The sequence below is a fragment of the Biomphalaria glabrata genome, chromosome 8, assembly GCF_947242115.1.
Source record: "Biomphalaria glabrata chromosome 8, xgBioGlab47.1, whole genome shotgun sequence".
NCBI lineage: Eukaryota > Metazoa > Mollusca > Gastropoda > Planorbidae > Biomphalaria > Biomphalaria glabrata.
The window spans coordinates 26,150,315-26,170,771 of NC_074718.1; the positions used below are offsets into that span (position 1 = coordinate 26,150,315).

Genomic DNA, 20,457 nt, shown 5'->3' on the forward strand with positions numbered 1-20,457 from the left:
CTAAATATGTGGGTATCTTATCTTTTCAAGGAACAAATCGGTTTTATTTCCAATGTGTTAAGGGCCTATAAATTCATATTAGAATAGTTTACAACATTATTCAAAAGGTCCTTTTTTAATACGGAGATTTAGGTCAAGAGAATGCGTTTCTTCAGTGAAGAATGCAAGAAAACACTTTTGTCTTCGGGGCTCCACTGATGAATAATGAGCTGTAGATGTCAGGAGAATGCGTTTCTGCAGTGAAGAATGCAAGAAAACGATTTTGGCTGCCTCACTTGAGAAGCATATAGCGTTCCCCCAGACCCCCAAGCTTGCAAGAGAAAGGCCTCAACATGACTGTTTTGTTTTTTTTTCGCCAAGGTTGAGAAACATTGCTTTTTAAAAATTCTTATATATATATATATATATTGATGCTGTACGCACGTTTATGGTTTAGGGTTTACTGGGCACTAGGGTTAGGGCTTGGAAAAAAATCGCCCTCCCCCCCACTCCAAAGTTCTGGATCCGCTAGTGATGCCAATGACATTTTTCTTTTAGGAGGACTATGCCTTAACTCGGGAATTTCCGAAGTCTTATTTGTGTAGCACTGGGCAGCCTCGTGTCGGATCTTCTCTTTAAAAAAATGGTTTTGTGGAATGGCTTTCTAGTTTCTCCTTTGACAACCGAAACAAAAGCATGGGCTGCATTTTTATTTTCATTGTGTCGAATTTTCAACAGTCATGTCATTGAACTCAGTACGACTACAACTCGGAAAGTACAACTATGATTGAAAGTTGGTAGCTTCATTTATTGATAAATAATCGAAGAACACGGGAAAAAAAAAGAATATACTATCCTTATTTAATAATAATAAGACTTGTCTGTGAGTCCGAAGATTAATGACTATTGCAGTATTTCCGGTGGCTACGCAGTCCCAGCTGTGACCTACATATTTTGCCACATCCATTGCAAGCATAACCATTGTCCTCCGTTGGTCAATTAAGATTTTCTTTTCGCCGTCTGCGTCTGTCCTCGGCTGCGGATCTTCTTTTCCTCTCAAATGTGTATCCCGCGGTCTTTGTGAGTGACCTCCAGCTGTCTCGTTCTGAGGCCACATGCAGCCAGGTGCTCTCTTCTATTCTAATCTATGTCAGCTAAGGCAAGTTGTTGCCTAAGCTGGTCTTAAAAGCGTTTCTGTGGGATATCTCTGTTACGTCTACCACAGTTAAGCTCACAAAAAAAAGACTGCCTTATTTAGAATCGAGATCTAGATCTAGACTCTAGAGTTCAAAAGAAAACCCACTGCCGATGAAAGACGTAGACCTAAATCGACCGACGCCGGACAAAAGTTATGTATGGGCTCAAAAGGGATGCAGCAAAATATGTAGATTGCATCTGGGACTGCTTAGCCACATGAAATAGTTGTCCTCATCATTAATCTTCCGATTCGGAGAAAGGCCCCAGGTCTATATATAATTTAAAGATCTAGATAAATTGTTTAGTATTTGAATTATAAAACAAAAATTCCTTTCAGATTTCAACCGCCTTTAGTTTTACCTAACTAATTTCAGGTACCCATTAGATTAAAAATTCCATTCATCACCAGGATTCGAACCTGGCACCTCTCGGTTCAGAAGCCAAGCGATTTAACACTTAGCCACCATGCCTACGTTTTGGTTTAATATTGATGATTTATGATTAGATTTAAGAGACATGCGTCTCCTTCATAAGCTAAGACGATCTAATCTTGTTTTCTTTGTTGCCAAAGATTCTTGCTCACTTGCTCCGATGTACTATTTCGTTTTTTAAAATGACAATCCTCTTTATGTTATTACACATAGCCAACACTTAACGTTTATAATTTGTTATGTTCAGGTAAAACATGGTTTTAATCTGTCTTTTCCTGCAATGAATCATTCCTTTACACTTTCAGAGAAATCTGTATGATGATATGACGTACAGGCTTCATGAGATTAAGTGTTTATATACTTCATGAGATTAAGTGTTCACATACTTCATGAGATTAAGTGTTCACTATGTTCAACAAAGAGGTAAAACAACGATAGATTTGAATGTTTAACCTTAAGAGTTCAACTTTAAGTGTAAGGAATTTTCTTCAAATGTCTCAGTAGGAAAGAAATGTCACAAAAGAAATTCTCTTTCGAAACCTCGACACACATATAAAGTTCCGCTTTCAGGCTTTGAGATCCATGGGGAAGAATGGAAGATGGTGTTAAGCTCTTCTATGACAAAGTTAACGAAGATTTCGTGACACATTGGTTAAAAAGGCAAAACGTTTTATCACTCGACTACCTCGCCGCATTGAGTTTCATGAAGTAACTATCCATAATCTTCAAAGTTTTCAGAGATTTTGTTGCACAAGTGATAAGAGCATTCGTTCAATTTAAGTCACTGTCTACACTCATCTATTCTGGCGTTTCATTGCTTGGGAAAATTATTCCCTTGGAAATATTGGGAGGAGCAAAGTGAAGACCGGTCCAGTAGGGGAGGGGTGGAATAGACGGAAGACCATGTTGAAGCCATCAAAGACGATGGGTGCACGGGAAGGGGTGGGACGGCGCGGAGTAGAAATACACGGAGAAACGCAGCAGTCGACTCCATTTGCAAGTTCAAGTCTTTTTTGTATATAAAAAAAAAGACTTCTAATAGAATGTTTTTAATTTTAATTCTCTTTACAGTAGAATTTAGCAGGAAAGAAGTTTATGTCAATAATTTGTAACCTATAATTATTTGCTCAATCTTCATATTCATATGATTTAAAAGCAAAGAATTAAATCAATGATAAAATAGGGGGTGACAAAAGGGACGAGGGACACTCCGTAACAAAGCAAATTAATATTTACACGTTTTTTTTTTCTTTCGTCAGGTCAACATTGCCTACAAAAGTGTGATTTATGGAAGTAGTTTTGTATCACTTCTGGTCTATTTAACTGTGGTTCATTTATTCAAAAATTTCCGGTTAGTCATTTGAAAATACATCCGTTTCTTTGTTGGGCTGTTACTAATGTTTTCTTAGGGCTTTGATAATTAGTGGTAATTTTAGAGTCAATCATTTGAATACTAAAGCTATTACTTTCGCCTGCTAGTTTTACTGCCACACCTGGCATCGTAGCACTCATCGTAGCACTCATCGTAGCACTCATCGTAGCACTCATTCTCTTCAGTCCCATTTATGTCTTTATCCATGTGTGCAGCATTCATCTTTGTACAGTGGACAGTTACAAAGTCACAAATTGCCATCAGGAATGTTCAAACATTTGTACAAGAATTACGAAGCGGCTTAAACAAAAGGTTTCCGCTGATACCAAAAGAATATGAACAAAAAAAAACTCCAAAAGAATAAAATGAAGGCCAGCTGAACCAAATCACCAGGACATGTAAACCTATAAAACTACAGTGAAAACTGCTTGCAATGAGTTTTTTGTTTATTGAAAGTGACACCCAGCGGCAGATTGTGTGCGTTGTCCACTATAAGATACTCTCAGACTAGTGTATGAAGCCGTCCTGACGCCCAAAAAACAACAACATATGACTTTACAGTTTTTAAACATTCAAGATTCATTGTCGGTAGTATTTTAGTTTACCGGTCCTATCTACCTGTCATAATGGAGAACAAACCATTGTTAATGTTGTGTCGAGGGCGGGGTGGGTAATAGTGTAAGTAATCGGCTAACGCAGATAACAGGAAGCCAGCGCTTCCGGAAATGATTGAAGATCCAGTCCCGTACTAAGGATTCCAGTAGGAAGTTGGTCCGGAACGGTTGATTCCATGACGAAAGGGGTAGGCTTTTAGAGCTTGGTGCAGCAGTATAGAGTTTATACGGCAGTTCGGTTATCTACAGAGAAGCATTTCTACAGTCAGTGTTACGTGTCTGCAAATTTTACGTTTTACGAGTCGTCTATTTCTTTGAGTTGGTTAAGTCATTGGGTTTACATTATGATTTTAAAATTGTTGAGTGAAATGTTGGGCTGATATACCTTTCGTAGGCGTAGCTATATTATATTAACTGAAAGCTTAAATACTTTTTTTAAACTCGTAAAATGCAAAAGTAAGTGAAAAAGCTGTAGATCTAAGAAACACACACATATCTGTGACGCATGTAATGTAAGTTTATAACACCATGTAATATAACCGTGATTGGTATTGTAATACAATGGTTTTCAGTTTTATATAGCTGTTACACATCGTACAAAAGAATCACACATCAATATACAATTAGTAAGATGTTTTATTTTCTAAGAGTTTAAGATTTTTTTTTTTGGCACAACCTGATCTGTTTTACACTTGTATTGTTTCTTTAAAGCTATAGAATTGTATGTGTACTAATCCTTCAATGTAGTTGTCTGTGTATTGAACAGATCAGCCAACAACAGAACCTATATACACAGACAATATGCTGCCTGTCTTGTGGTGACCCAGTTTTTCGTCATCACCATGGTCTTTGTTTCCGATTGGGCGACTGAATTCACAGTGAGTTCTAGCGTTTTCATTGTCATGGTTACATTGCTTCTCAACTTAATAACAATGGTCCCCAAACGTTAAGATGCAAAGCATTTGTATTTCCTTGGTTAGGTTACATTTCTCTTTCTTAACTTAAGTTTTGGACGATCCTTTAGGTGCGAAGATTATTACGTCAAAACTTACTACTGGACGGCATAGATGGTGGATGGCAGGGTTCGAATCAAGAACCACGTTACGACTGTCCGAACGCATACTACACTACCATCTATTTGTTTATAGTGTCCAAGTTCATGTCCGGCCTTAAAGTAAAAAAGTAAAGTTCCCCTTTCAGACCTTGCGATATATAAGAGGATGTAACGGTCATCTGTTTCTGTGGGCTACGGTCAACGAGGATGTCATGTGGCCAGCACAACAACCAACCCCATTTACTTTTTCCCGACTAAGGTCAGGTCCCCATTAGAGCTGGGTGGACTCAGATGCACCCAAAGTTCAGCATCAAATATATTAAAATACATTGCAAAAAAAATGTTTTACATGATTTAGATGTTCATTAAGAGTTGAGGATAATCAGCATCCTATCACAACCCCCCCCCCCAGCAGTAGGAACCCGGAACCTATACAAGAAAATATTTTCCTGAACTGTTTCAATGCGATCTTAGAGTTGTTAAGAGATGAATAGAGGGAAAAGTCCAGACAATAATTTCTTAAGGATCATATTGAGAAACCACATCATGCACCTCCCAACACTTATAATTGAAACAAAACGACATAATAAATTCGCTTAGGATACCTTAATGGTAATGGTCCTTTTAGTTCAAAAATAAATTTAACATAAAACAAAGCCACCATTGTTATGTGTTCTCGTATCAATTAGTTTGGATCAGTCATGTAATAAAATGTGTAATAGATCTAGACTAACAATAATAAATATGTTCGATTAGAAATATTTTTACCAATTGTTTTTGTTTGGCACAATTTCATGCTTTGAGCTTCCTCAATGCGCTATGATCCAATAACTTGTATGGACCAGCTGGAAAGGGGGCGCGGGGGGGGGATATGAATATCCTTGTAAATGTTACTGTGATCACTTTAAAAACAAAAGTTGTAGGACTTGAATCGAGCTCTAGGCTCAAGCCTCCTCAAGGGGACTAATTCAATTATACCACCACATCTGTCAAGTATGATTTGTTCCTTTTTTATATCAAACAAAATAATTAATTAATAATAATTAATTAAGTAAATGGTTATATTTTTTAAAATCGATTCTTGTTTTGTTAGGTACAAGAAATAATTGTGAAAAATTTTAAATAGATCCGAGATTGGGTGTACGAGAAATAACGTGTACAAACTTTTGACTATACCATACACCACTATTTTGCAGGGCCGGCTATAGGCCACAGCAACCTATCCGACCGGAGTGGGCCCCACACTTTCATAATTCTATGTGTAAATTATTAAATTAATCCATTTTATTACTTATAACAGATTTCTCGCGGCCGCTTGATTTACCAGGAGCTCCTGAAAATATCCTGAAATTGCAAAATATATGAAAAAGTCATGGAAATCTCCGGAAATTATTACACATCTTTTGAAAACTCTTACAAATCTCATGAAACATATAGACAAAAATTGTGATTTTGGGGAGTCATTCAATATGGAAAACGCCAATCCTACGGGCGATAAATAAAAATGACATTATGCATTAGACCTAATTGTGTAATCTGGTGAAAGAGCTTCTCGCGCCTCAAATGAAGAATTACTTTAGTTCAACAATTCTCTTAGATAGATTGGAATATGCATTTATTATTGCTATTGAGCGTGATCTATGTAGGAAATAAAATTTTCATGATTGAATGACTTCGCTACATGCAAGGCTCGTAAAGTTCGTGGGATAACTCTATCCGCAGAATAAAAGAGTGATCTTCCTTTACTTCTTCTTCCCATCCAAACTCTTGAGCGAGAAAATGAATTATATATATAGATAGCAAATTCCATTTTTTATCTCAAGAGTGAAAATTAGTGATGTATGGGGTTTAGGGATTTTTGAATTGTGTATATTGTATATATTGTAATCTTTGTCTCAGTACTGTTGCTATTTCATGGCCGTATTGCTGCACTATTCCCTGACATCTATGCACCTGTGGATGCTTGTGGAGGCCCTCGTTTTGGCTTCAAGTTTTTTTTGCACCTACAGGATGCAGTCTATCAACATTGTGAGCACAATTTTGTGTTGGGGTAAGTAGCAACAGTACACAACTCCACGTAACTAGAATGTTCAATCAGCTACAGTATACAACTCCACGTAACTAGAATATTTAAATAGCTACAGTACACAATTCCACATAGCTAGTAGCTACAGTACAGAATTCCACGTAACTAGAATATTCAAGTAGCTACAGTACACAATTCCACATAACTAGAATGTTAGGTAGCTACAGTACAGAAGTCCACGTAACTAGAATATTCAAGAAACTACAGTACACAATTCCACATAACTAGAATGTTAAGGTAGCCACAGTACAGAATTCCACGTAACTTGGTTAGGGTTATAGTTAGGTACACAATTCCACATAACTAGAATGTTAAGGTAGCCACAGTACAGAATTCCAATTAACTAGAATGTTCAAGTAGCGACAGTACATAAGTTCACGTAACTAGAATGTTCAAGTAGCGACAGTACATAAGTTCACGTAACTAGAATGTTCAAGTAGCGACAGTACATAATTTCACGTAACTAGAATGTTCAAGTAGCGACAGTAAACAATTTCACGTAACTAGAATGTTCAAGTAGCGACAGTACACAATTTCACGTAACTAGAATGTTCAAGTAGCGACAGTACACAATTTCACGTAACTAGAATGTTCAAATAGCGACAGTACACAATTTCACGTAACTAGAATGTTCAAGTAGCGACAGTACACAATTTCACGTAACTAGAATGTTCAAGTAGCGACAGTACACAATTTCACGTAACTAGAATGTTCAAGTAGCGACAGTACACAATTTCACGTAACTAGAATGTTCAAGTAGCGACAGTACATAATTTCACGTAACTAGAATGTTCAAGTAGCGACAGTACACAATTTCACGTAACTAGAATGTTCAAGTAGCGACAGTACACAATTTCACGTAACTAGAATGTTCAAGTAGCGACAGTACACAATTTCACGTAACTAGAATGTTCAAGTAGCGACAGTACACAATTTCACGTAACTAGAATGTTCAAGTAGCGACAGTACACAATTTCACGTAACTAGAATGTTCAAGTAGCGACAGTACACAATTTCACGTAACTAGAATGTTCAAGTAGCGACAGTACATAATTTCACGTAACTAGAATGTTCAAGTAGCGACAGTACACAATTTCACGTAACTAGAATGTTCAAGTAGCGACAGTACACAATTTCACGTAACTAGAATGTTCAAGTAGCGACAGTACACAATTTCACGTAACTAGAATGTTCAAGTAGCGACAGTACATAATTTCACGTAACTAGAATGTTCAAGTAGCGACAGTACATAATTTCACGTAACTAGAATGTTCAAGTAGCGACAGTACACAATTTCACGTAACTAGAATGTTCAAGTAGCGACAGTACATAATTTCACGTAACTAGAATGTTCAAGTAGCGACAGTACACAATTTCACGTAACTAGAATGTTCAAGTAGCGACAGTACACAATTTCATGTAACTAGAATGTTCAAGTAGCGACAGTACACAATTTCACGTAACTAGAATGTTCAAGTAGCGACAGTACACAATTTCACGTAACTAGAATGCTCAAGTAGCGACAGTACACAATTTCACGTAACTAGAATGTTCAAGTAGCGACAGTACATAATTTCACGTAACTAGAATGTTCAAGTAGCGACAGTACACAATTTCACGTAACTAGAATGTTCAAGTAGCGACAGTACACAATTTCACGTAACTAGATTGTTCAAGTAGCGACAGTACATAATTTCATGTAACTAGAATGTTCAAGTAGCGACAGTACATAATTTCACGTAACTAGAATGTTCAAGTAGCGACAGTACATAATTTCACGTAACTAGAATGTTCAAGTAGCGACAGTACACAATTTCACGTAACTAGAATGTTCAAGTAGCGACAGTACATAATTTCACGTAACTAGAATGTTCAAGTAGCGACAGTACATAATTTCACGTAACTAGAATGTTCAAGTAGCGACAGTACACAATTTCACGTAACTAGAATGTTCAAGTAGCGACAGTACACAATTTCACGTAACTAGAATGTTCAAGTAGCGACAGTACACAATTTCACGTAACTAGAATGTTCAAGTAGCGACAGTACATAATTTCACGTAACTAGAATGTTCAAGTAGCGACAGTACACAATTTCACGTAACTAGAATGTTCAAGTAGCGACAGTACACAATTTCACGTAACTAGAATGTTCAAGTAGCGACAGTACACAATTTCACGTAAATAGAATGTTCAAGTAGCGACAGTACATAATTTCACATAACTAGAATGTTCAAGTAGCGACAGTACATAATTTCACGTAACTAGAATGTTCAAGTAGCGACAGTACATAATTTCACGTAACTAGAATGTTCAAGTAGCGACAGTACATAATTTCACGTAACTAGAATGTTCAAGTAGCGACAGTACACAATTTCACGTAACTAGAATGTTCAAGTAGCGACAGTACATAATTTCACGTAACTAGAATGTTCAAGTAGCGACAGTACACAATTTCACGTAACTAGAATGTTCAAGTAGCGACAGTACACAATTTCACGTAACTAGAATGTTCAAGTAGCGACAGTACACAATTTCACGTAACTAGAATGTTCAAGTAGCGACAGTACACAATTTCATGTAACTAGAATGTTCAAGTAGCGACAGTACACAATTTCAGTAACTAGAATGTTCAAGTAGCGACAGTACATAATTTCACGTAACTAGAATGTTCAAGTAGCGACAGTACACAATGTCACGTAACTAGAATGTTCAAGTAGCGACAGTACACGATTTCACGTAACTAGAATGTTCAAGTAGCGACAGTACACAATTTCACGTAACTAGAATGCTCAAGTAGCGACAGTACACAATTTCACGTAACTAGAATGTTCAAGTAGCGACAGTACATAATTTCACGTAACTAGAATGTTCAAGTAGCGACAGTACACAATTTCACGTAACTAGAATGTTCAAGTAGCGACAGTACATAATTTCACGTAACTAGAATGTTCAAGTAGCGACAGTACACAATTTCACGTAACTAGAATGTTCAAGTAGCGACAGTACACAATTTCACGTAACTAGAATGTTCAAGTAGCGACAGTACACAATTTCATGTAACTAGAATGTTCAAGTAGCGACAGTACATAATTTCACGTAACTAGAATGTTCAAGTAGCGACAGTACATAATTTCACGTAACTAGAATGTTCAAGTAGCGACAGTACACAATTTCATGTAACTAGAATGTTCAAGTAGCGACAGTACACAATTTCACGTTACTAGAATGTTGAAGTCCCAAAAGAACGAATGCTGAGTGAAATAAAACATGAATTCTTTGCTTACCCATAGAACAGGTTTTCCACTGTTTGTTGTTGCCACTGCGACTGCTACCTACAAAGGTTCATACACAGCTCAAAGTGTGTAAGTAGTACAAGCTGCAACTACATTTCTTCAACCTCGTATTTCGATCATATTTGTGCAAATAATATGTACATTTTGTATTTATAGTTTATCTTAGCGAAATTTTTTATACATAATTATTGATTGATTAACCAAATGTAGTTAAAATCCACTGAGTATAAAACAAGCAATACACGACATTGTTCCTTCCTAACAGACGACAGTAACGCCCTTGTTGCCATGTTGTACATTGTATAGTTTTTTTAAGGAGTGTTATTCTAATATGTCAGTGTTTCTCACTTTCTGACTATTTAGCAGAACCCTTAAGCTTATTTTTTTAGAAAGATTAGTTCATGTGGTGGTCTAGCCGCTTACTGGTTAATTATTCCCTATTCAGGCCTCGCGGAACACTAGGGTTTTGAAGAACACAGTTTGGTAAACACTCTTCTAATTCCTTTTGTAACTCTAGGATTAACTTAACTTGGATTACAAGAAAGTGCTTCTTTATACAGCAGTTTCGGATTTAAAGTTAACTTCATTTTATTCTTTCGCTTTGAAATCAAGATTTAGTTCTAGACTTTTTGTTATTTTTCTCTCTTTCACTCTCTCTCTCTCTGAAGATGTAACGATAACATTAAAGGTAACTCCATAGGACGGAGCACAGAAGAGACACATGATTGTACCACAGTTTGGTTCCAAACGTGATTAGCATTGAGTGAATGTGCTAGAGATATGACTTGGTGGTCAAAATGTGTTATCATAATTAAACAAGAAAATAATTATTAAAATACTAAAAAAAAAACAATAATAAATTCCTCCTTTATACAGATGACCAACTTTTGTAGGAACGATTAATTTGCTCTTAATACAAGTGAATGATAGATTTAGTAAAAGAAACATTTTACCCCCCCCCCCAAATAAAATTCTAATGATAATCCTAACAATTAGGACTTAGAAGACGGTGCATATATTGTTCTTAAACGTCTATTTGCGATTATTTTAGTCTTAGTAACTAATCAATGATAGATTGAAACAAAACACATTTTACCCCGACCCAATTCCACATTTCTACACAAAAAAATCCTGATTGTGCAAATGTATAAATCTACTCAGAATACACATACAGTAAATACAGTACATACACTACGGTCTCAGTCATGATCTAAGGAATATTTACGCCAAGTTTTATCAAGATTGATCAAACGGTTTAATAATAATAATAATAATATTATCCGTAAGGAAATTTGTCTTACAATTTGTGCATTACCAAACAAAAAACATTATAACTATAAGAAACCAAAGTGTACATTCACACCAGACTCACTCATAATTTACATGTGACAAAGTTTATACCAGATTGTTCTTATTTAATGATTTGATTGCCAGGGGAACAAAAGAGTGTTTGTGTCTGTTTGTCTTTGCTATCGGTGTCTTGTATCTCTTTTGTGATGGTAAAATCACAAAATCCTGACACAAAGGGTGATTCTTTATTTCAAGGATATTGTTAGCTTTTTTTTATAGATGTTTGTCTCAAACAACTTCCCAAATGGGGTTTGTTTTTTGCCAATGATTTTGCCAGCAGCATTGAGGATTCTATTAAGTTTATTCCTATTTTTAATGCTCAGATTGCCATACCAGGCAGTGATATTGAAACTGAAAACATTGCAGATGTGAGCGTGATAAAACATAGCCAAGGCCTTTTCGCTAACATTAAACGAGGACAGTTTTCTTAGTAGTCGTAATCTTTGCTGCCCTTTTTTGCTGATATAATCAGTATTTGCAGTAAAATTTAGTTTATTGTCTAGGATAGTACCAAGGTATTTAAAGGTTTGCACAATTTCAATAGTCTCTCCAGCTACAGAAACAATATCATTTTCCTTCTTGTCCCTGCGAAAATCGATTATCATTTCATTGGTTTTTTTTTACATTTAATAATAAAAAATTATCTTTACAGTATTCTTCAATGTGTTCTAATTCTTTGAAATACTCATTTACGTCTGAGCTCTCTGAGAGCAGGGCAAGAAGAGCCGCATCATCAGCGAATTTTGTGAAGGAGCAACAAGAACTATCGGATTGAAAATTTTATTCAGCACATACATACATACGCCTTACTTTCTGCTTTATATGATAGAGATCTCTAATTACCAATCTTGCTAACTTTCAATCCACAGGTGCTGGATAGAGAAGTCAGTCATTTATTCATCTCTTCTGCCTACGGTATTAACAGTCATTATGGTTCGTAATATACATAGTCTTAAACCACCGATAATTTGATATTGAAATTCGTCAACAGTTTAACATGTGATCGAATATAGTTATAAAGGTTCAATAATATATATTAATATTTATCATTTGTAAGGAAACGTGTGTATGCAATTAATAATGACTAATTTATTTCTACATCCTTAGCCTACATTATATAAATGTATATTTAAAACCAAAGTGTCTATCAACTAACAGATCAATATAGCATTGCTTAGCTATGGGATTTACATCATCAAAAGATCTGACGACTACACAATAAGTATGCACAATGAAACAACCAAGTAAGCATTTGGAGATTACCTTTCCTTGACTTAATGTTCACAGATTCTTTTGTTATACATTTTCTTATTAAAAAAAATAATTCATTCATTGTTTTGACTATCTGAGTTCGATCTTATTATATGATAAGGTGACCAGATATTAAGGGATTGATAGTGTGACACATGCCGGTCATGGAACGAACAAAGAACGGGTGTGTTCGAGCAGTATTGCTTTGATTTCAACTTAGACTTTATTCCAATACATCTCCATACTGAGTGTACACTCACACACTATGTAGGCCAACCCACACAAACAGTTAAATAGTGGCAAGCTTTCTTAAACTTCTTTTTTTAAAACCTTTGAGGAGGAGCCTTTATTTAAGTTTTCATGCTTCTTTTTGTCCATTTCTGAACTGATTGATCAATGGCTTAAGATACTTCAAGAGCACTAACATTTTGTCCCTTGATAAACAGGTCTTATGTATGGAGTATTGCTTCAATGCTGTGTAAAAAAATACAGCCACAATTCAGTACATGGGTTTTCAAAGAAGCTTTTGATTGTGGTGGGAGACTTCTTTTCAATGCAGGATATAATTTAAATAGTCTCTCCACTGAAGACTTCATGGCTATCCGCCTGGTTAGTGGTACAAAGAATTGTATCATCAGGGTAAATTATTTCACTTTATTGTGGGCTCAAAACACCCGCGAACCCTAAACAAACTGGGCATCACTGACCTGTTTCTTTACTTTGTTCATTATATAGGAGCCTCTCCTTCTTTATAAACGGGAACTCTGCCTTCAATGTTTGTTTTGTCTACGACATTTCTTACCCTGTCATCGACTTGAACAGAAAAGAAAGCCAAGCCTGGGAATACTGTAGGCTGGAATGGATTCACAGATCAGAGAGAAACTTGCTGAACCCACAACGTCAGAAGTCGAAAGAAAACGTGCTGACGTCAGTCTCCGAGAAGAAGGCAGGATGCAACAAAGGCACCACCCATGCCTTTAACACAGGAACTTACATAGCAACGAACATGAACTATAAGGACCAAGAAGAAAACGCCTCAAGGCGGTACTTCTAAGTTATTAGTCAAAAGATAGAGTGCGATTTGAAAATAAAAGCTTGACATTGATCAACTTTTTTATGACAGCAGCACATTGGCGTGGAAAGCGTGACAGACAGTCCAAAGTGGAACTATCACGCCTATGTTGGGACGTCTGGTCAACTTATATATCAGGTCTGGTGATATCAGTATTATAAATTACTGCTAAAAGGACAAAACAAAGTGTTTGAAAGTTTCTGATTACACTATAGACAGATACGACATAGAAACACGTTTCTGTAAGAGTTGTGGGTAATTGTTGGTATTCGTCTTGGTCCAGACCTCCATCTACTCCGTCTGCTTCTGTCAACAAGTATGGTTTCAACTACTCTAATTCTGTAACGTCATCGTCATGACGTATCATGCCGAATAGGAAAGGCAGTGGCCATGTTTCAAATAATATGAAGGTCTATCTGGACAAACGCTTGAAATTAGTAGACCCTAATGCCACTAAGCAAAGCCGTTCATCTAACGACCTTCCAATCCTAGCTCTGGAGACCATTAATACCTTCAAGCCCAGTGCTATTTTTGCATACACTGATGGGTCGCAATCAATAGATTCTGGAAGAGCAGGCTATGGAGCCTACATCGACTTTCTTGGCTCTTACACAGTCAAAATCTTTGGACCATGTGATAGTGTTTGCAGTTTTGATGCGGATACCATGGCAGTCTGTGAAGCCTTAAAAGTCATTGACTCTTAACTCGGCGAGGGAAATTTGAGGGCAACACAGATTGTTGTGGTCACTGACTCAAAATCTGTACTACAGGCTTTGCAAAGCCCCGGACCATGCCCCCCCCCCCAATATCAACACTGTCATCATGGCTTCACATAACATCAAACAACGCTATGGCACCCCTGTAATAATGCAGTGGGTACCGAGTCACGTAGGTGTGACTGGCAACACAATCGCAGACTCTTTGGCCCACCAGGGAGGGCGAATTCCACCCACTGATCAGGCTGTAAGCTTTCATCAAGCCCTGGTTATAATACAAAAAAACAGAAATGGAAAAGTGGTTTGAGTGCTGGGACAAGTCCCAAAAAGCCCATGGAGTCTGGGAGCGCATGAGGCGCCCTGACCGCACTTCCCCGTGGTGGAGGCTGTCCAGGCCTGAGCAAGCTATTATAGCACAGTGCAGGACAGGCCACTGTCCTGTTGGCTCATATTTCTCGCGGCTATGGCCAAATTTTGATTCACGGTGCCCCCGCTGCGGGGATGTTGAGGAAACCGTGCCTCATATTCTGTTTGACTGCCCCAGACTTGCTGATCTCCGTCTCGACAGGTCTGGGAAACCCAAAATTCTCGACCTGTATGGCGACATTTATGCACTACACAAGACAGCAGGGTTTCTGTCCAGGGCTTTTGCAAGAGAGGATTTGAGCCTCTCAAGCTCTCACTCTAATGGAGTTTGATGATGATGATCATGATCTGGACAAACCAAATCATCCTAACGGCGACTCATTCATGTGACACAAGGAAGATTTCTCTAAAGCTGAGCTGAGCTGGAGGAGAAAAGGGATTAGACAGTTTAATGTTCGTTAATCCGGTGTTACTGTAAATAACTAAGCAAACCTAAACTCTTTTCACTAATATTTTCAAATTCCATTAAATAATATATTTCGACACTTACAACATACTACATTTTGAAAAGTTCAATTCACGAGGGCATAAAATCCATAGAGAGCGAATGACAGACGAATGTTCAAAAGGTAACTCGAAGTGAAAGACATTGGTTGCTCGTTACATGCTAGCTTCCCATTGTAGAGATCACTCCTATTGGAGTGCTAGATGTGAAGATATTTTGTTTCGATGTAAAGATAAGTTGATGTTACTAAAATATTGTGTTGATGAGACAATGCGTTTTTTTGAAGTAACTATGTAATGATGATTTCTATTGTAAACAATTACTAAACACTCAAACAAGATCTTCATGCCGGAGATTCCAATCTAACAAAGAAGATCCTTCAACAATAAATACAAAGCTTTAATTCTGGAACTAGGAATCACTTGAATAAAATACACAATGTTAAATAAAATTACACAAGTGAGGCTCGTAATTAAAACTAGATATAATAATGGCACTGGTTCTACAAATCAAAAAATACAACTTAACTCGACTAGATTCTTTCTACAACTTCACTCTAGAAGATTTTTTTTTCTACAACTAACTTTTCTTTGTCTCTATCTCTGCGTCTGCAAATAAGCCACGCCTATCACACCACTACGTCATCGCCTCTCGCCTTTTATGGTCGTTAATTACAATCATTTCCACGAAATCAGGTCAGCTGCCGGGGCTTGTTGCCATAGAGATCCTCGCAAATAACTAAAAATAAACTTAGCTTGTCTACGCTACGTGACACCCATGTTCTCTTCACAGAAAGTACTTGAGTGTTACCACCTTGTTGATTCCTGCTCAGATGCTGACGGGAATGGTGGCCGTCATGGCTATCACACTGGAAGACGACGGTAGCGTTGTGTTTGTCTACTTCACTTTCGCCTTCATCGACGGCTGCAGTGTCATTGGTATTCTGTTTCTAGCTTTCCACTTCTCTTTCATCACAGAAGTAAGTCTAATCGTAAACATTAACCTGGTTACATAGACTCGGTATTTTGATCCCGATAGTAAAAAAAATAGAGACATACATTATTATGCTTTAATGATTTATAATAAGAAGATACATATTATTACAAATGAACAGTGACAAGTAGAGGTCAACGTGTGACCCCAGCGAGATGACATAGCAGCCAGTGTTCTCTGGAATCTACGCGTATAAACAAAGACAGGATGTGACGTGTCCTCACGTGTTGTTCCAGGGGACAAACAGATCTAAGAAGGGGGCAGTTACTAATGAACAGTGACAGATAGAGGTCAGTACGTGTGACCCCGGCTTGATGACACTGCAGCAGGTGTTCTCTGGAATCTACATGTAAAAACAAAGACAGGATGTGACGTTCCTCACGTGTTATTCCAGAGGTTACTAGCAGTGTTTGTGCAACTTTGGAGGATCGTTTAGGGACTCTATATAAGCCAGAGAGTTAATGTGAAAGTCAGTCGTGAGTGAGTGGTCGGTACTGTTGTCTACTGTGCGAGACAGTAGAAGAGAGATGTGTACGACTCGATGCAAGTTACTAGGGTAGAGTTAACTGAAGTGGACTACTGTCGTTAAAGTCTATACAGCGAACTACAGTGGACTTGAGCCGTTACAGTCGATACAGTCGATGTAAGACGTGTACGGCTCTGATTCGGTAGACTTGAGTACGACTTGGTTCAGCTTTGGGAGACCTGGAGCGACACTGGGAAGTGTGTCGTTGGTCTGTTCTGTGGAATACGGCAAGTTGAGAAGAGATGAATTGCAACGAAGTGAAGAGATTAATTGCAACGAAGTATAGCTAACTTTAAACTGACAGATATTGTACAGTCTTCTACGCTACATGTTACAGTGACAAATTGTTAATAGTCATTAAAGTTATATGAAACTGAAAGTTTAGTCGTCAAGTTCTTTACAGTGTTTTTATTTGTGTGCCTACTAGTACATCTAGCCAGAAGATTCAGAAATACTTAACAATATCTTAATGTCGTTCCTATATGTCAATCTGCGTTGGTAGAGTTTATTGACTTTTGTTTGTTTGTAGACTTATAAAAATTTTAAAGGTTTAATTTCCCATTCCAAAGTATTTTTGTGAAATCTGTCCCCAACCATGCTAAAATCGATTTTTTTTGAGAGCTTAAATGAGGACGGTATAATAAATGCGCACCCTCCCCAACCGAAAGACCAACGCAGGCGTCACTTTGCCCTTACTTTTGGCATAGAGAAGATAAGCTGGCAGCCTATGGCTTTTGAAAGAAATATCTGGAGAACTCTTACAAAGGCCGCAGGACGCACATTTGAAAAGTAAAGGAATGTGATGCCGAATACAGACGCAGAAAGCGAAACGAAAACTTAAATGTACTCCCTCCACTGGCAGACAAATAAACAATGGCTTAATGGTGCTATTTCATATTTTCTTTATGACGTATAGGGACAAGCTTCTGGTCGATATTTTCGCAATATAACACAATGGGGCCCTAGTGTCCCACACACATGATAAAGGAGAATGCAATGGACAACTAGTTTACCCACATGGAAACTCTGTGTTTCAGATTCCTATAAACATCCATGTCACTTCGAGCTGTGTAGATAACCTTCTTCCCAACACATACACCCTTTTGAAATGACTTTCGTCACGTCCAATATCAAGGCTCTGAACTTTCCTGCAGCTTGAAAGGAATCTGGAAGCAAGTAAAATCCAGACTCGTGACATTTATTGTTCTATAGTAATTAATATCTGCTTGATTAACTCCTCCAACCATAATAAATGCCGAAGACCGTTTTCTCTCAATTCTTACCAATATGTGTCCGTAGTATCTGTATCCATTTATATATATTTACTTTCAAGAAACATGTCACGATATTTTTTGTTTTTCTAAACGACAGGATTGTCTCACGATTTTTAGAGGGCTAAATTTACGTATACCTTTATCATTGCCTGGGATAATGGAAGATCAAATTGGAAGGCAAGGAGATAAAGTTGTAAGCATCTTTAGAATGAGAGTTAAGATATTTGCACTAGACTAGATAAATGTGCATTACAGAGGTGAAATTACAAAATAAACGTATGGTTACTTATGACGTCTTAATCATTAGCTTTCATATGCGGTGCAAGTAAACTGATGTTTAGAACCTCCTTTTTATCGGTTCCGATACACAGTTAATCCGGGAACATTTAAATATAGCTATATAAAGGAGGCAATGTATTTTCACAATACCCCTTTTCAACTCGTAGGAGGCGGGGTGGCTGAGCGGTAAAGCGCTTGGCTACCGAATCGGGGGTCCCGGGTTCGAATCCTGGTGAAGAATGCGATTTTTAATTTTGGGATCTTTGGGCGCTGAGTTCACCAGGCTCTAAACGGGTACCTGACATATATATATATATTGGCTAAAACGGGTAAACCCATTTTCACATTCTACTTTTATTTTATTAATAAAAAAATAATAAGGGAACATTCTCCATGTTTGTAATAGATCTAAATTCAATCCAGTAGATCAGAAGGCTAATACCCAAACTAATGCCCACAGGCTGCGGGTCATATCCGGATAGTGTTTAATAAAGTAATGTTCAGGTACCTTTTTATTGTGAATTTCTAAATCTAAAGGTCTATCATTGGAATATTATACAGTCTAGTAAAAAAAAAAACGCTGCATTGTATTTGCATTATATCCATTATATATTAGGAGAAAAATAATCGCTCAAGAAGTTCTATAAATGAGGTAATGCCTTTTTTCCTTTTTTTTTTAAAGTATTTTTGCAGTGTTTTTCTTATATTTTCTTGTCGCACCGTTCCTTGTATCAAATTCTCATCCTCACTTAGTTCTGTATAACAGTTCAAATGTTATGCGTCTATTCCAAAGGGAGGTTATCGTGCTTGGTGTCAGATTGGTTAAGCGATCGGCTTTCGAACCGAGAGGTCCCCGGTTTGAATCTCGTTGATTTTTAATTCATTGAGGCCACTGAGTCCACTGACATTTGTTAAGGAAAAGTAAATGCGGTTAGTCGTTGTGGCGGCCACCGTAAATTACAGAAACAGATGGCCTTTACATCAACTACCCTATAGATCGTAACGTTTGAAAAAACTAATTTTCTAAACTACTCCGAATTCCTTTTACAATTTCTCTAATGATTCTAATTGGCGTATTACAATTTCAAGAAACCTATTTAAAATAATATTTTGCAAATCGTGTTTCTGAGAAATATAGGCCAACATTTAAAGGAAAGCTAAATGTTTACAATTCCTTTATTCCGCTTTCATATATTTAGGTGGGTTGGTGGATACGGATGTCGTAAATGGCTCCCACTATTTTCCTAGAAATTTGACAGTTTATGTATATCTTTGAGAAAGAAATACTAGCTTTTTGGCTACTCTGGGAAAACTCTAGTTTGACCGTTACAATTTTTCAAAGTATAAAAAAAATATAATTTTAATTTGGTTAGAGGAAAAAGAAAAAAAACAAAACGAAATTATGTACTCGGGACATTATTTTATGTGTAAAAAGAAATGACAATCAAATGTATTTAATACTGCATTCGACAATACGCATGTTAATAATTTGTATGCTTTTTTTTTCACTTTCAGCCTATAGTCACAGCCAATGAACAGCCACTAAGCCTTCACCAAGATCTAAGAAGTTCTAGACATTTCTCGTCAACAGATGATCCCAAGTCATGTGTACCAAACAAATAAAGTTATTCAAAGCTACTCTTGAGTATCGTGTTGTTGTTGTTTCTCCCACAAAGTTATAACGAAAAGGAATTTATTTTTGAAGAAAAATTGCAACAAAAGCTTTTCCCCTCTTGTAAATGCCAATCATCAACCGTTATGGTAAAGAATTGCAGCCCTATATAAATCAATGTATACTCTATGAAGCTCTCGGTGGTTATTTCCAGTGAGCTTTGAACAATCATGAATCTAGAATATTGATCTAGTCCAGTATTTGACAGTTGCATAGTTTCAAACCATAGACTTCTATATACTATATACTAGGCTGGACATGGATAATTTTTAAACATTATCTCAAAGGAAACAAACAGGAAATGACTTTGTTTCATATATTTGCGTGAATATCCGACATATGATTTTGCATTATTTCTAAACTTTGAAAACTAAAGACCATTACTTTTCTAAGACAGAAAAGATTGATTGGGGCGACTCCCCATA

At 37.1% G+C, this 20,457-nt stretch overlaps 1 protein-coding gene across 2 annotated transcripts; it reads left to right on the forward strand.

The window, feature by feature from the left end:
- The first annotated feature begins 603 nt into the window (after nt 1–603).
- LOC106050193 (adhesion G-protein coupled receptor D1-like) lies at nt 604–20,005 on the forward strand. Of its 2 annotated transcripts, none has more exons than XM_056039753.1 (11): nt 604–772; nt 1,913–2,030; nt 2,867–2,958; nt 4,360–4,471; nt 6,547–6,697; nt 10,031–10,097; nt 12,248–12,311; nt 12,537–12,622; nt 16,081–16,267; nt 18,179–18,274; nt 19,876–20,005. In XM_056039753.1, exons 2-11 carry the CDS (start codon nt 2,016–2,018, stop codon nt 19,981–19,983), a joined length of 978 nt encoding a protein of 325 aa, XP_055895728.1. In that variant the 5' UTR covers nt 604–772; nt 1,913–2,015; the 3' UTR covers nt 19,984–20,005. The 2 variants fall into 2 exon arrangements, with proteins under 2 accessions (XP_055895728.1, XP_055895729.1); XM_056039754.1 differs by having other exon boundaries at nt 12,248–12,293.
- The last annotated feature ends 452 nt before the right edge of the window (nt 20,006–20,457 follow it).

Excerpts from the sequence above, each read along its gene's own strand:
- LOC106050193 (XM_056039753.1), top strand. Across the intron at positions 12,312-12,536 it reads CGGTATTAACAGTCATTATG|ATCAATATAGCATTGCTTAG; the intron begins GTTCGTAATATA and ends ATCAACTAACAG. Across the intron at positions 12,623-16,080 it reads ATGCACAATGAAACAACCAA|AAAGTACTTGAGTGTTACCA; the intron begins GTAAGCATTTGG and ends TTCTCTTCACAG.